The sequence below is a fragment of the Notothenia coriiceps genome, unplaced genomic scaffold (genome assembly GCF_000735185.1).
Source record: "Notothenia coriiceps isolate Sejong01 unplaced genomic scaffold, NC01 NC01_scaffold00000339, whole genome shotgun sequence".
Classification (NCBI taxonomy): Eukaryota; Metazoa; Chordata; class Actinopteri; order Perciformes; family Nototheniidae; genus Notothenia; species Notothenia coriiceps.
This window is the reverse complement of record NW_011333040.1, coordinates 18,814,522-18,831,563: the sequence shown is the minus strand read 5'-3', so window position 1 is coordinate 18,831,563 and position 17,042 is coordinate 18,814,522. Positions and strand designations below refer to the sequence as shown.

General features: G+C 39.0%; 1 protein-coding gene across 1 annotated transcript; it reads right to left on the bottom strand.

Moving 5' to 3' along the window:
* Positions 1 to 6,010: 6,010 nt before the first annotated feature.
* ppef2a (protein phosphatase with EF-hand domain 2a) lies at positions 6,011 to 15,629 on the bottom strand. Its single transcript, XM_010778607.1, has 16 exons — positions 15,563 to 15,629; positions 14,980 to 15,107; positions 14,836 to 14,890; positions 14,572 to 14,747; positions 13,875 to 13,989; positions 13,612 to 13,658; positions 12,861 to 13,027; positions 12,744 to 12,780; positions 11,436 to 11,585; positions 11,045 to 11,347; positions 9,292 to 9,477; positions 9,070 to 9,212; positions 8,793 to 8,899; positions 7,711 to 7,877; positions 7,492 to 7,579; positions 6,011 to 6,680 (listed from the first exon to the last, which is right to left on the bottom strand). The coding sequence occupies exons 1-16, from the start codon at positions 15,624 to 15,626 to the stop codon at positions 6,427 to 6,429; spliced, it is 2,187 nt and encodes a 728-aa protein (XP_010776909.1). The 5' UTR covers positions 15,627 to 15,629; the 3' UTR covers positions 6,011 to 6,426.
* Between the last annotated feature and the right edge of the window lie 1,413 nt (positions 15,630 to 17,042).

Genomic DNA, 17,042 nt, shown 5'->3' with positions numbered 1-17,042 from the left:
AGGTTAGCTTATCCTTGCACTAAAACAGGTACCACAATGTGATGTATTTACACTTCAGCGATTGTAAAGGTTAAGCAAACAAGAGATAACAAGTTAAACATCGAGTCATAGAGGTGCTGATGGTTGTGACATTTGGAAACCTTTGGACAGAGCCAGGCTAGCTTACACTTGTTTGCAGTCTTACATTTTCTTTTTTTAATTGAGTCAGGCACAATGAGTTTAGATTTATATAGTCAATATTTTTCCCTTTCCCCCCCTCCCGGTCCTAGCTAGTAAAGTAAATAAATAAATAGATACATATAGGTACAAATAAAGTAATGTAAAAGATAATATTACAAGAAAATTAATAGATAAGGAATAATTTTACGTACGTACATACATGTATATAAATACAGAAACAAACAAAAACACATACATTCATAGTCAATATCATAGAGCCCCAGACAGATTCAAATAGTTTTGAAGAGCCCCTCAGGTTATATTTAATCTTCTCCAAGTTCAGACACATCATTAGATCTTTAAGCCATAGAGATGCTAGGTGGTATCGAAGATTTCCATTCTAGGAGTATTCTTCTACGTGCTAAAATAGATGCAAAGGCTACTGTCCTTATAGTCCAGCAACAAGTCCTCAAAAAAGGCTTTAGTTTTCGAGATACCCCTACCCGAGGTAGAACAAATGACAACAATGATTTTTCTTATCTTTACAGTCTCCCATTAATGAAATTGATTGTTGTCAAATTTTATTTTGGGGGAAAAAATGTTTTTTGGGTTGTTCTTTAGAATTACCCCAATCCCTGAAAAAGAGCCAAATTAGACCAGGCCGAATATGGGAAAGGTTACAAAAAAGCCCATAACTTGAGAATGACAACTATTTTCCTCTTCAGATTTACTAAGGTACAGTATGAACCAGGTGGCTGTCCTACATCACCAAATAGTCAGACAATTATTTAACTAAGACAATACTGAATTATAGTCCTGTAAACTTAGCTTTAGTTTAGACGGAAATTGTACTTTTTGGTGATAGGAACATAGGGCTCAATCACTTTTCTCTCATTTATCAGAAAAACAGAAATCCCTAAAAAATATACAGTTACTGAATTGTCTAGGGTGCTATTGAACACTAACCAGTAGTTGTATGGAAATATCTGGTACAGTTCTATTGCAAATTAGATTTCTTTAGAAATAGGCCTACCTCTTCTCTGATACAGTCAAATTCCGAATGGGGGAGAAGTGGCACAATAGCCTATAAGTTAAGAATGCTCACTCTGATGGTCATTATATATGGAGAGGGAAATACCAGGTGGCTGCACTACATCACCAAGTAGTCCGAATATGAGTAACTCAACCATCATCATCACCGTTCCCATCAACATCCTTTAACACCTGCATTGAGGAGATAAAGGCTTGGATGCAACAAAACTTCCTGCAGCTCAATAGCTCCAAAACAGAAGCTATTTTAGTTTAGTTGGCACACCAAACCAGGTCCAGTCATCCCCCATAACCCACATCACCTTTTCTAGCCAAAACATACCCCTCTCCACAGCAGTTACCAACCTGGGTGTAGGATTTGACCGACATCTGACCTTTGACACCCACATCAAACACCTGTGCAAAACCTCCTACTACCACCTCAGGAACATTGCAAAACTCCTGTCAGATGCTGAACAACTGGTCCATGCCTTTGTTCCCTCAAGGCTTGACTATTGTAACGCTCCTCCTCATCATTCGGTGGCCAGATAGTATTCCAAAAATGGCAGATTCTGCACATGGTGTCAATACCACATCCAAGGCCTCAGCAAGGTGTTTGAAAATGCTTGTCCAGTATCCTTATACTTTTTTACAGTTTACAGTCTTAACGCTACGCTCTTTCTCACTTTGTTCTAAACATTAACTGATTAAATGCAGTCTTGACTGTTTATGAAAAAGGGAACTCGCTTTTTAATAATGACCAAGCATTTTGCAATAGGCCTTACTACTGGGCCAAAGGCTTTGATAAAGTTAAATTAATTTTCCTGCAATTACCTCACACACATAGGCTATTATCTTCTTTAGACTCACCTGTATGCATAATACATTCAGGTAAAACCCATGCTTTATAATAATAATAATAATAATAATAATAATACATTTTATTTCTAAAGCACCTTTCATTGCTCAAAGTAATCCCAAAGTGCTACAAGGGGCGTAATAATGCTTTATGCTGCAACAAGGTTTGTGACTCATCCAGGAGCCCTCCAGTGCTTTTACTTCCGGCTGAACTGCAACAAGTTCATGCAGGTTTTTAGGGAGCATAGGAGGTTGTGTTATTTATCTTAAGGTGTAGATACAGAAACACATAAAGGGTGCACATAGCTGCAGCTGTATCCTAACTTGTGGCCTCGGGCGAAGTTAAATTTACCTGGTCTGACCTCTTATGAGACCTCACGTGTTTTTGCCCTTCAGATTATCCTTTCAGGGCCTGCAGGCGTCAGCATGTACGCACTGTCTCTTTCAGGCTTTCCGTCGAGATTAAAGTATTCATTTTGGACTTTATTGACCTTCAATAGGGTTGACGACTCGACGTCCTTGTCTGCTGACATTGTGTCTCTGCTGCCGATTGCTAATTGAATTCTAGTCTCTTCTTGTAAATTCTGGAGTCAACGATCATGTTTGTCTTTGTTTATCACCTTTTTAACTTTACATCACATGCATGTTCTTTTTTAAAATCCAAGTCTGACTTATCTCCCATTAAGGCATAGCCAGTTTAAAGTATTAATATTTGGCCTATGCATCTACCAAGTTTCACACATTTTGAACATGATATAATTAATATTTTTGCCCACTTTTCTTGTGTTCTGTCAGTTGACAAACCTTCATTGGAGATACAATTGGAGCTCACTGAGGAGACTATTAAAGAAATTATTTTTATATCAGCGTAAAAACGGAGAATACAATTGTACACATGATGACAAAAAGTCACACAGACACAATGAGCTCCACAAATGCATAATATCTAATAGCATCTAATAGACTAATGGCTCCCTTAAAGACCAGCGGAGGACTTTAATGTTGTTTGAAAGTGTAATTGGGCCCTCGGCAGAGGCCTTATTTATCACAGCAAGAACTCAGAGACGCTTCAGAGAATCTTTCTTTCAAACGTCTCCATTAAGGCAAAGCTTCAGCAGCTTTACAACCGTAAGACCACCTGCAGACAGACAACAATAGGTGTGTCCCCCTCCTCCAATACACTAGAAAAATAGGTCTAACGGCCTTCTTCTTTTGTCATGCTTGTCACCACCGTGTGGGTCTCTGTGTGGGGGTGGGGGTGCCGAGTGAAAAGCATCACGGGGGAATCAATTCCTGTTATAAAAAAGATTACTTTACTTCATTTGACAGGGAATTCTTGGAGAGATCATTAAGCTGAAAACTGTTTGAGTTGGTTAGTTAGTTTATTTTGGAATAACATTTAACAACAACACATGTAATCATTTTTCATTTAGTTTACCACTGATTCTTACTTTTACTTTAAGTTACTTAAAGTAAAGTAAAGTTAAATTAAGTAAGACTTTGAACCCTGGACGTAGTACTTTTGCATACATCTGTTTATTTGTGTTATGGATTTGCTGTTTTGTCCAGAGTGACAATCTCAAGCAGTATCAGTTTACTCTTGTAGCTAAATGGCAGGAAAGTGAATAAAACTACATCCAAAGTTAACCTATTTCTTTCCAATTTATATTTACGCTTATACGCTTATGTGCTAAAAGTAGCCTAATACAATACTGGGAAATAATACAATAATGGAACCCTGTGTCTTCGTAGTTTTGTAGCTGTTTTGTGTATATATTTTTGTGTGTCTGTGAAGCTGTTTTTAATCTCCTTTAACGTTTTTCTGAAGTCATTTTGAGAATCTCAAAATACAGTCCACTCTTTCGACAAACTCCTCTCCAGGTAAACAATGGGTGCGTTTCAATTCCTTTTTAATCCAACCTACTGCAGGCAGCTCCGGACATGTTTAAATATCCACCCACTTGAAAGATTATAATTTGAGAGGAAAACTACTGTCCCGACCTCAGGGGTTTACAGGGAGATCATGCTGTTAACCCCTGGGTGTCCATTAACTGTTGCTGCAGCTCACATTCATGATGTGGTGATGCCTTCAGGATCCCAGCTGTAATTTAACAACTATTTTTAAATAATATTTAATAACTTTTTGTGGATAATTGTGTCTTTAAAATAACAGTTTGTGTTAATTATATTATCAGTCCAGGCAATTGTACGACTACAAGTTGTACTAATTGGTCTGTTGTGCCCCCTGCTGGTGTTTCTGAAAACCAATCTTACTATCCTTATAACAGAATGGTCATTGATGAATTGAGTTGAGAATGTGGCCTGATTTTAATGTGAAAGATATTTAACAGCACCTCAACTATCTATCTAAACTAATAGATTATTTATATGGTTGAATTTAATCTTTTAATGTGTAATACGATCGTAGATATTCTATCTGTTTTTGCAGTTTAAGCATGTTTTGGGGAAGAAACTCTAACAAACACAAAATTAGCAGATTTATCTATCATTTATGAAAAATATTAGTTAATTGAAGCCCTAAAGTAAGTGCAGTGCACCTTTTTGTTGTTTGAGGTTTAGAAATACATTATTTGGGGAATAAAAAACATTATATATATTAAAATATTGTTTGGTAAAATATCATGGTATCAAAGGCCTTCAGTGACATGTGGTTAATATACAATGTTTGGATCTGTTATGGTTCTTAAAATTCAAATGAACAAACACCATTTAATTCAATAACAGACTCATAGATTAATGCTGAAACGTTTACAGGGGTCAGCATGCAAAAACAAACCCGCATATAATAACGTTTACATTCTCCATACATCAAAATGTTGTACATGCACACTGAGCGATTTCCTGATTTGGTTTAGTTATAATAATATTTGAAACAATGTTGGAACTTGATCTAATAATGGACACAGAGAAGATATACCAAACCTAAAACATCATACAGTATCTTACAGGAATAGTACAACGTTTTGCTTATTATTTGCGTTCTCGACGATAGAAGACTGATTCTAGATTGAATATGCTGCCACAGCCAGCTGCCGGTTAGCATAGCTTAGCATGGAGACAGGAACATCTTAATTTACAACACTGCAACTGTATGAGACATACATCCTAAAAGTCAAACAAACAAAAGCATGAGTTCACCGTTCTGGACAGGGTGAGGGTTTGAATCCCGCCTGAGACCAGGAGGGACCCCGGTACTTGTTGGCAGTTGGCACTGATACAAAACAGCATCAGTGTAGACTTAACTTCGCCTCTAGAAGTTAAAACACTTCTTCGCTAAGGCACCTGCAACACTTTAGCTGCAATTAATTAGTGCAACTGATGTAAAGCTGCACAATGATCAATTGTTGTATCGTATAATGTTGTTTTGTTTCTTAGAGCCTTTAAGAGGAGTGTAGTTTCCGCACATATATGGAGATACAAAACCGTTTGAAATCAACATCTGCAATCTGACACAAACAGTTTTGTCATCAATCAGTGATTCGACAGAAATATAATCATAATTCTTTCAAGGAAAAGGGGTACATTCACAGTTTTATGTTATGATAATTGTGTGGATTTGCTGTTTTTTGATTTGATATCATTTTAAACTGAGTCACTTGAAGGGGCATCAGAGAAATGCATTTTATTGGCCTTTTATAAACAGGCGCTGCAATAATTTCTTTAAAAGATTTTGAAAATAATGTACATCTATTTTGACAATTGATTAATCATTTGAGTAATTTTTTAGGTTATATCCAAACATTCTGTTGTTTAGGGGTGTCACATTTGATTTATTTTAGTCGGCCTAACAATGTATTAAATGTAATACTTTTAGGAGTTTTAGGTTTTCTGGTCACACAAAAAAAATCATGAAATCAACTCAGATCTAGAAAATCTAGAAAAACATTCACTACTGATTATATATGGGATTTGATTTAAGAAAATTAAATAAAAATTGGCGAGTCAGTTGCAGTATTCTTTTCACTCTTAAAAGTCTTTTGATAAAAATAATGACAGATATGGCTAATAAATGCAGAATCTAATATTATAATTTTTTGAACAATTCAGCCTAAATATGATGTTCTTTTGTTTCTGTGTTTGTGGTTTATGCAACACTTTTTGTGTGATTATATCTCAATAAAATGAACAGTTGGCTTCATCTGAAAACTGCACTGAAATGTCAAGTGGACATTTGCTGTCAAATACCCTGAACTCTAGCCTCGCCTTAATCCCATGTGATCAAAACGGCTGTTGCTCTGCAGCATCCTACGTCTCAATGTGCGTCATAGAAGCAGCTTGGCTTTATCTCCCCGGTCTCCCCTCCCCCTGCTACCCGGTGAGGAATCTGAGCTGAGGTCAGTTTTCAGTGTTTCCCTCTGCTCAGATGTTGGGGTCTCCCTCCAGCTTGGTGAGGTCGGTTGCTGTCCCCATGAACATGCTGAGTCCTCGCTCCAGTCGGCTCTTCTTGTCCGTGAGGCGGAAGGCCTCCATGAACTCCTCGATGTCGATGCTGCCGTCCTGGTTGCTGTCGATGGTGACGGCCAGGTCCGAGATGGCTTCCTCCGTGATCTCCATCTTCAGGTAGACGCTCAGCAGCTTCCAGGTCTGCCGGAAGTCCTCCATGGTGATGAAGCCTGGGTGGAGGGAGGAAGTTAAAGATGCTGTGATAGAAACCGGCTGAGAGGGGGAAAAGTGTGCGCGGTGAGAGGAGGGGGAGGCCAGTAGATCAGTGGGCTAATCCTTGTCTAAACATAGCTACAGGTGGATAAGTACTTTACAAAGCCTTGACACACTTCACACCTCCACTGAAGAACACGGTCTCTCATTGGATGGTCTGTGCAACAGAAAAGTCTTTGCATAATGGGTTAACCAACTTTTTATTTAATCGTTGGCCATATGGGACAATAGTTTTTTCTATATACATCATCCTATTTTCAGGAATTAATCATTAGTCCCATGTGCCCAAAGACCATGAAAATCTAAAAAGATCTATGTACTCAGAACTAGCTGAATATCAAAGATATGCACACATGTAGACTAAAATAATATTTTATATGAAAGCCTTTCCTCATTTAACCAGGCCCACCCCTCCCTACACGCAGATCAGGCAGACTGCGTGGGGCCTTATCTTTCAGAGGGGGCCTCGTCATTTGCGCAAATGTGGCGTAACTCATCTTATGCGCAAATGCGGTGCTACTATACACGCCACAGTTTCCCCGCTGCGAGGCTCCGGTGCTAACAGACCCTCTTCACACAATGTTGCGTGGGGCCACAAATTGGTCAGGGGCAGCCCTGCATTTAACTATTGCTAAAAGTTTGAAGTATTGTACAGTAAGATGCTCAGCCAAAATATTGTCTTACATGGCTTTTTTTGTATAATGTCAAATATAGTATTTGGGCACAAATGGTGCAACTTCTTTTCCAGTGATGAATAAATAGTTTTACCCGAGTTGTCCGTGTCTACGATTCTGAAGATGGTCTCCAAGGTGGAGCGGTGGCGATACAAAGTCTCAAGCAGACTCTGGTCAATATGCTGCAAGAAAGTTATTTAAACAGTATTTAAGTGTGTTTAAGTTAGAGTGGGTCTGAATCAACATATGCAAGCAGATATCAAATCAGACGGCATTTTTTCTGTGGCGTTCTGTCTCCAGCTCGGTAACTCACGTCCGCGTTGGCTCCTTTAATGGCGAGCTCGTTGAACCACTCGTAGTAGTCGATGGAGCTGTCGGCAGAACGACCGGTGACCAGCTGAGAACGCATTATCCTCCAGGGCAGGCCGAGGCGCATCACACTCTCCACCGCAGACGCCCAGTCGGCCAGACTGACACGACCTGAGGGAGGAGGAAATGTCATCCGTCATCTGATTTATCCAACAACAGTTTTCCAGTTAAGTCAATGGATGTTTGATTGTAGTCCTATCGTACGTTTATTATACCAAATGACAGCATGCATTCTGATGGTATTCTTTAAGGTCTTCCTGTGGTACTTTAAATGGATGTTGACCATTTTTAAATGGAGAACAACTTTTTTTTAGCACCAAATCTGTATAACAAACTGTTGCCTCAACAACTCATTTTAAAACATGGGGTTGACCATCATAACCTTCCATTATAATGATCCAAGCCAAACATTTTCACAATATATTTCAATTGAATAATCCAACAGAATTCAGTTCCAAGCTTACACACTTCTACGTGTCATGTAGTGAGTGTGTGACTTTTTATTGCCACCTGAACGTCCCCTTTCGTTCAGAAGCTAAGTATTATTTCTAAGGACCAGAATAAAATGTAAAGCCATTAAAAATCATATTCTTTGAAAATTACACTAAATATTCCTCTGTAAACAAAACGTTCAAGTAAATTTGAAGTGAAATAACTCAAACTGATGAGCTAAACTACATAAAAAACACATGATATGCTTATAATGTACTTGAGAATCAAGAATAGCGAGTAAATCCCCAGACAACAAGTTTCTATGAAACTGTCAAACGTTCATGAATGGACTTTGGGTCAGCCCACAGTTTTGATCTGAATAGGGATAACAGTTGGGAGCTCATATTTCTCCCTAGCCACACATTGTCCTCCGAGAACTTCGAGTACACAAGAGATCTTCAACACAATTAAATAACACCTGATCAGACTGCTGCACACACACACACACACACACACACACACACACACACACACACACACACACACACACACACACACACACACACACACACACACACACACACACACACACACCTTTGTTTTCACTGTCCAACTTTTTGAAGGCACAGATCAGGTCAGATTTATGTGCAAACAGCTGCTCCCGCAGGACTTTGTTGGCTGAACGCTCGCTCCGCCCCGCACTGCAAACAAGACAACAAGAAATAGAACACAGAAAAAGAATCAAAGGCTTGTTGTTAGTGTTACAGGAAATGTTCTGAAATGTTTATAGCCAAAAACTGATAAAATGCATAAATAATAAACCGATGACTCCCACTGTCTAGATGAAGACTTTCTGGAAGTGTTGTTGTACCTTTGTCTCACGCTGAGCTCTCTGATCATGCTGCTGGCCTGGTACTGAACTAAATAAGGCACAAGGTCTGGACCTAACTTCACGTAGGCCCCCCTGTTACTTCCCACATCGTAGTAGTTTGAAGCGGAGAACAGTGTGAGGACCTAGGTGAAATGAAAGAAAATCCTTTAGTTAATTCTGAAAACATTAGAGGGTCTTCGGGCTGTCAGAGTCTGAGCTCACCTTACGGTTGTGGCAGAACTCGTAACCTTCCTGTTTGCACTCGTGCGAGCGGATGATGAGCTGCAGGTTGTGTCTGTTCAGGAAGTCTTCAGTGACGTCGGGGCCCCAGTAGCAGCCCCCGCCCCGCACCTCGTTGGGCACGCAGCCGTCCTGAGCCATGGGGTCGCTCCACAGCAAGTCCAGGATCTGGAGGCACACAGGATGAACAGACGAGAGAGATTTAGATTAAAATCTTCAGATTTTTTGTGGGCAAAATGAAATACTGGTACACCTGAAAAGCAAAAATAATTGAATTGGAGAATTTCAGACCTTTCTAAAAAAAGGGACATAAAAAGGGAAAAGGAACCCTCAGAAATAGCAGTTGACAACACAAGGTCATGATAAGGAAAAAAACATGTTTTCAAGCCAACATGGATAGAGCATCCTTAGAAAAAGGGAAATATAACATCTGCAAACTCCATCTGCTGAGCAAGATCATATGATCAAGTTCTCCACAACAGCTACTAACGGGCTCTGTGTTGATTTGATTGACTGTTCACTGGAATAGCAATTCTAAAATATCTTATTCTGAATTTCAACAATTAAATACCAGTTATTTCCAGCTGCTGTTACTCGTGTTTACAGCGGAAGGCGCTTTACAGGTCAGACAATTTACTGAATGAGTTACTCTGAGTTGTTTACAACGATGTACCAAAGTATCAGAGTCAAATGAGACCACTGACTTCTCCTGATTGTGCTTAAGGTTGTGACGGTGGTGAACACACTGCAGAAGGATTAATGATGCGCTGGATTACAGCACGTTAAAGCTCCACACAGGCAACAATCCTCAGCAGGCGAGTGTTGATCACTGATAGAGCGTCTGTCAGGCTGTGACTCAGGACTGACTAAGCCCTCGCAATCAAAATAACTTTTTTTTCTCATGACGTCACTAATTAAAAATCTAATTCGGGAAACTTTAGACCTGAGAAGAACACACAAGCCCAATACTCGCGTAAAACCATTTATGAGTGTTGACCTTCTACTCAAACTGGGTTATGACTTAAGGTTCTCCTGGGAACAGAACAAAAGACCAAGGATGGTTGAGGATTGGAAGGTCGACCTAGCTTAGAAATGATGATGATGTTCGGCGATCTCAGTTGCCAATCTTTATTTGTTGAACTGGATACATTTTGCGATGTTGTTTTGTGTTTGGACTCAGACCAAGCTGATATACCCAGCTGCTGATTTGAGGAAGAAGCCACTGGCTGGACCCAACTCTGGCATGATGTAAGAGTGTAGAGTACAACCCATCCCGAATGGAGGTTAATAACCAGATCCTCTGACATTCACACCTGTTTTCATATGAATACCCTCAGGTGTCACAGGTTAAAAAAACTAAAAAAAACTCAATGTGTAATTCCATGCTATCAGATTCGCAATACGTGTGAGCAAAATAGGCCTAAGTAAATGTTTAAATTAAACCTGAAGTACATACATTTACTTAAATAGGTTTATATTGAAGGGAAAATGCAAAATAGGTAGGATTTACCTAAAACATGTATAGACTCTTTTGCTGTGTTTGGGACATTTCTTGACATCAAGCTGTATGAGATCATAAGCACAAATCTAACAGTGTCTACAAAACAAAGCGAGTCTGGGGCTGGCTTTTGCCTGCTGCATGTACTTAACAATGGGGGATTGAATACGTTTAAAACAAATCAGAATTATGTATTTTGTAAGTATCTGAGCAAAGCCCTCACTAGTCGTTCTTCACCTGTTTCCACTCGTCTTCGCTGCTTATAGACTCGCAGGACTGAGACGTGTCATTTTCTGGTCCTAAGGGGCCCGGGAGCCTCTTGTGGATCTCCACGTCCTCCACCGTGTTCGCTCTGAGCCGGTCTGAGAAGTCCTGGAGCGAGCGGTTCTGGAAGCAGTCTTTGGTCAGAGTTCTGGGAAACGTGAGGGAGGGTCTGCGCTGCAACACCTTGTTGGTGGACCCCGCCTCCTCGTCCGAGTCGATCGACATCCCCGCTACGCTCTGGTGTCTCTTCTTCGGAGGCCTCAGCGCCGAGTTGTACTGGAACAAAAACAGAGCAGGAATTTCAATGGCTTTCAGGATAATTGATAAAACATTTAAAATGAACATGCCTATGTTCGAGGCTCACATTGTGTCTGTCCACTCTGGCGAGGACGCTGAGGTCGGTGGTGTTGGAGATCCCTCCGTGGATAACCAGCACCTTCTGGTCTATTACAGTCGCTAACGGCAACCAGCTGAAAATCTTTTGCAGCAGCTTCAGGATCCGTTTGCCGTGCATCTGAGGACGAACAGGAATTAAATTCCCCATCCCTTCTTCATTCTTCAGTTTTAGAGCCATAGTGTATCTTATAGCCCGAGTTAAGTTTGTACTCTTTTCCTTTTATTCCAGGATTACATTTTACACAATCATTTCACCTGATTTGAATTCCCACACTTTGACAGCAAAAATCTTTAGGAAATGCCAAATGTCCTGCTTGTTTGAGGATGACATGGCGCTGCTTTGACATTTAACCTGTTCATTCACTTTTTCTGCCATCATACACAAAACACCAAGCCCATATTCTGTTTATTTTTTATGAAATGATTAGAATGATTTTATTTGTCTTTTATTGTTGTGGTTGAAAATTTACTTTTGATATATTTGCCATCTAATAATTCAGCTTTATCTGTTTTGAACTTAAATAAATAGGGTTGGAGGGGGGGAAATTAATTGCAACCACAACTTGTAATCTAAAACAACATCAACAAGTTGAATTAATAAATAATAACAATAACCCCCAGTACTGGTCCCACATCCAAACTTGTATTTGTATTGATTTAAAATACATTGAGATAAGAAAAATGTATGCAGAAAATGTCATTATTTAACATTGACATTTGAACGTCTTTCTTGATACGGATCACTTATTTTGCATCGCCTGTCCAGTACTTTCTAACTTTGTTTTATGAATTTGTCTTGTCATGATGCTGTTGTTGTCTTTATCTGATCTGTGTTTGTAGGACATAAGTTTACAATTGTAGTACAACGCGCACATTTCTACTTTATGTTCTTTATCTTTTATTAAAGTATAGAAAATAAAGTATTTGTATTCTTATTGATTAATACATTTGGTCCGGGTATGGCTCCAGTTAAAATGTATTTTTCCAGATTGTGAGCTTAATACGTGTTTATAATTGTATCCAAACAAAGGACAGTAGCCTGAAACATTTGGGACATCTGGGGATTCCCTTGTGGATCTTTGACGTCAGACAGTCAACTTTAAAGACGTCAAATCCTCTCAGCCGCGAGGAGGAGGGTCCCTTTTTATATTAGGAAGGAATCTGGCCCGTATCAAGCTTTACTTAGTGTGTAGGCGCAGACGGGATTACTAAATAAGCAGGGGTTGGAGTTTACCAAACATGTGTATGGAAAGTTTGTATGGTGCTAACAACTTACCCTGTATTTAGACAACACCTCCTTTGTGAAGCCGTACCTACATCAGCCAGAGACACAAGATGACAGTTAGAAACTGATTTTAGGCTTCATCCCTCCCCCAGTTAGACAAAGTTTCACCTCAGGTTGACTATGTGGTCCTCGTGGTTTCCTCTGTTGAGGTACACTTCACTTGGATAGACGAGCAGGAATGAAAACAGGATGATGAGGATCTCTATGGAGTCTTTGCCGCGGTCTACAAAGTCTCCGTTAAACAGATACGGCTTCTCCAAGGACGGCATGTCGTTCTGTGATGTAAACAAATGAAGCCATCAAGAGTGAGTCATTCTGTAATCTCAAAGTAAACACATTACAGGCCACAGCACTGATCCTGGTTCACTGACTCAATGATTTCTAAATATAGAATAATGCAGCATGTTGCAGCTTGACAGTAAAATCATAACTGATTTAACGATGAGCTGATAGCGTTTTGAAAATGGTTAATCATTCAAGTTTCATTTTAGTAATAAAATCTGTTTTTCTCAATTGCATATCATGAAAATAAAAATAAACGAGGTTTGTTCAGACAAAAGAAGACATTTGAAGACACCTTAGTGTTGTTGAATATTTATTTTACACATGATATATAAATACTCACTCAATCATTTAAATAATAAAAAATAATTAATTTACTTGCAACCTGATAACTACTATCGAGCCCTGGAGTACAGAAGGAGGTTTTGGAGGTTTTAATAACAGTAGAGGACTTCAATCAAATATTTCTTTCTATAGATGCCTCTTTTTAAAATTAAATAATTATAGCTCATGAGAAAAAAATGTTTTCACGTCAGCTATTCTATCAGTTTTAGACTTTAGAAGAGAAAATCTGTACCTTGTAGAAAATCAGCAGCAGGTCTTCCAGTTGTCCATGCAAATCTCCTGTAATGAAGAGGATATATGTTGATGAGTAAATAACAACAAACATAAACAAACTGCCTACATTACAGTCAGAAAGTGCTTCACAACAGAGAAGCAGTTTTTTTTCAGAGCAATTTTCTTGATTAGTCTAAAACTCCAAAAGATTCAGTTAGCAATCTAGACGCTGGAATCCGATCACTTTAAAGTTAGTAAAATGATGAACTGATCAAATCTCACCACAAATAGTGATTTCTTTGCTGTGGCAGGTGGAGATACGGTTGATATTTGGCAATAGCCGAAGCTGTTTCCACGTTTCAAGCAGTAGCTCGAGGACGTAGCGCGAGTGCAGCTGCTACTGGGAGAGAGACTTATTAGCAAAAAGGTTTTAGACACATGGACAGGTAAGATCACAGCAGTGATATTTTGATTCATAGGTCTGAGCTTTAGGCATTTTTTATAGCACAGCATGTGAAAAAACAACAATAAACAAATGATATATTTTTTTAAAGATTGCTTTTCTGCCGACTAAACAACAAGTTAAGAAGGAAAATGTCATAATGATAACATGCCAATGAAGATACAGATGTTTTTTCTTTTTTGATATATATATATATATATATATAATTAATACCAAGAAATACTTGTTAAGGAAAAAGCAGACTCCTTCTTAAATGAATAAACATGATTGTAGTGGTCAATTGACACACCTTAGCATTTTTCTACAGAATAATGTCTGTTGTGGATCTGAGACTGTCCAAAAACCTTGCAAACCTGTCAGATTTCTTTAAAACTTCATAATGTTAAATGCTGGTCATGTTATTTCGGGTCCAGTGAAACACAAGAAGTAGACTCCATCATGTGCAGTGATACAAAACCAGTGAGTCTGTACATGAACTGTGACAGAGGTAAATGTAAAGTGGAGGTGTGCACCTACCTTCTTGTTCCTGAAGGCCTCCACCAGCCCCACCGCCTGCTCCACCGTCAGAGGGAAGGTGAGGTGGGGTCCTGAGTAAAGACCTGGCACCTCGATGTTCTTGTAGCAGAAGTACCTCTCCCACTCTGCATCCCGACAGACCTCATTGTCTCTGAAGATGTGCGAGATCAAATTCCCTGGAAGCAAGGACAAGGGGACAGTTTAAAGTCAGGGATTCAGGAAATGCTCGTGAAATAAACTGTCTGTTGAAATGTCAAAGCTTACGCTCATTGCTTGCAGGTGTGAAATTGTCCATCAGGTAGCCGAGGAAGTTATAAAGCTACAAGTGGAGGAGACGTGAAAGTTAAGATCTTATGTTCATTCTTACTATTTAGAGACATATACAGGACCATCCCTGTTGTTTCTCACCTTTATCTGAGCCTGTTCTCCAGAGTATTCGATGGACTGGAAGATGTGCCAGGTGTATCTCCGCCTCATCTCTTTGCGGGCGACAAACTGACGGTACCATCGCTGAATCAGGACGGCAGATTTAATAGCTGAAACGACGACAAAAGATGATCAGAAAATATTCAAATGATAGAATTGTTCACAACATGCTATTGCTTTTCCAACATTTAGTTAATAATCGTTCTTTGTATCCTTCTTATTAGGAGATACATTTAAAAGAAAGTTCTGGTTCAGTTATGACTTAAAACAAACTTGACATTTGTTATGTATTGAAAAGGAACCTATAAGAGATTGTGATATTGCCAACATTTGATATTTATGTCAACACCGGAAAAAATATTATGAACAATACTGTGATATCCTCCTAGGTTGCCCTACCCTGTATTGAGAGGAACAATCTGTCATGGACCATAACAGGCAAAACAAGAAAGGAAGTAAAAAAATAAGATTTACCACATTTGTTAAAGTATTAGTATTCAACTTTGGTGTTTATTTTAAGTTCAATTCTCAACTCAATTATTTGTATGTATCATTTCAGACTCACCACAACAACTGGAAATTCCCTCCACAACAAAAATGTGTTTAGCTTGTGTGAAATATCTGAACATCTCTGCTTAAGCTGGATATTCAATCTTGCTTCCACCTGCCCTCATACTCATATGGAAAACAACAACAACAATCACAGCAACAATGACAACAAGGTGTAGCTTACTTATAACAGCTGCAGACAGCAGCAGAGGAAAAAGGTCAAAGAAAAATACAGATTATTACAACAAATAAAACAGGGAGATTACATCTGAAGTGTAAACTATGGTAGACAACAAGTGGGACATAGTGGTGAGGATTTATATACATCTCAGAAGGTTAAGAGAGAAAAATAGGTGTATCGGTCAATGTTTGAAGGATCATGGTTACCTTTTCCAGAGTTTTTGTGGAACTGGTTGGACTTTGAGACGCCACATCCCATGACTGTTCCTGTTCAAAGCACCAAACAATCCTCACATTATGTAAAAGCTATCAGAGGTTACATTAAAGAATGTACACAGCTGTATAGTTTAAGTACAACGTAATTAATCCTAAACTGCTCTCTACTAGGAATGCATTAGTTTTTTGGAGTCACAAACAGACTTTACAACAACTTGAAGTAACCTGCTACAGTCCAGTTGACCCTGTTCATTGACAGAGTGGAAAGTTGAGCGTGGCTGGTCATCAGCTGGAGAGCTGGAGTTGGAAGACGTTCAACCTTTTAATCTCATTACTGCTGGCTCCTCACTTCTGTGATCGGCCTCAATCTTAAAGCATGGGGCTTTTTTTTTTTAATGTAGACTAAAATAATGCCATCTATGAAGCTGAAAAAGGGAGGAAATATCTGTATGGACTGAAGTTGTTTTTATGAAATGGACAAATTATTGTTTTAAATCACCATCTGTTGTATGTAGTAAACAAATAATCCCTTAATGAATGTTTACAATGTACACAACCGTTGATTGATCAACCTCTATTTTAGGTTGATCAATCAAACCTAAAATATACATTTCATTGAATTGGGTGGCACATAATTCTCTTGCTGGTTATGACCTACTTTAAAAAGGAACAGATGGGTGACTTTCCTAACATGTAAAGAGATCTGTACTACAATGTAAGCCTGGCATTTTAAGTGGACTAAAATACATTTTGAGAAGCTCTTGATTCAGATCTGGAACATGAAGATGTTTCTGTCTTTATCTGCTTTTTTCTGGTTTAACTCAATTGATCTAACTGCCGTAGAAATACGAGATCTTTAAATCAGCAGTGTACTTACGTGGTCACCTCTTCAATCCAGTCACCAGCTCCCAAGTTGTTTGGCTTGCAGTTTCAATGAATGTTCAAACAGCCATTTGCTCAGTTTCATCCTCCAACAGTCCAACAGGATCAGGTCAAGAACTGCAGGATGTCTATCAGACCGATCATTGTACTGTGAGAATGACAGCAACACCCAGTAACTCAGCACAGAGGCCTCATCAAGCTCCGTGAGTCTGTGCTGA

Coding starts and splice junctions, on each gene's coding strand:
- ppef2a (XM_010778607.1), bottom strand. CDS start 15,626: ATGTTCAGATATTTCACACAAGCTAAACACATTTTTGTTGTGGAGGGA. Junction 9,213..9,291: donor AGTTCTGCCACAACCGTAAG/GTGAGCTCAGAC, acceptor CATTTCACCTAG/GTCCTCACACTGTTCTCCGC. Junction 8,900..9,069: donor GAGCTCAGCGTGAGACAAAG/GTACAACAACAC, acceptor TCTTGTTTGCAG/TGCGGGGCGGAGCGAGCGTT.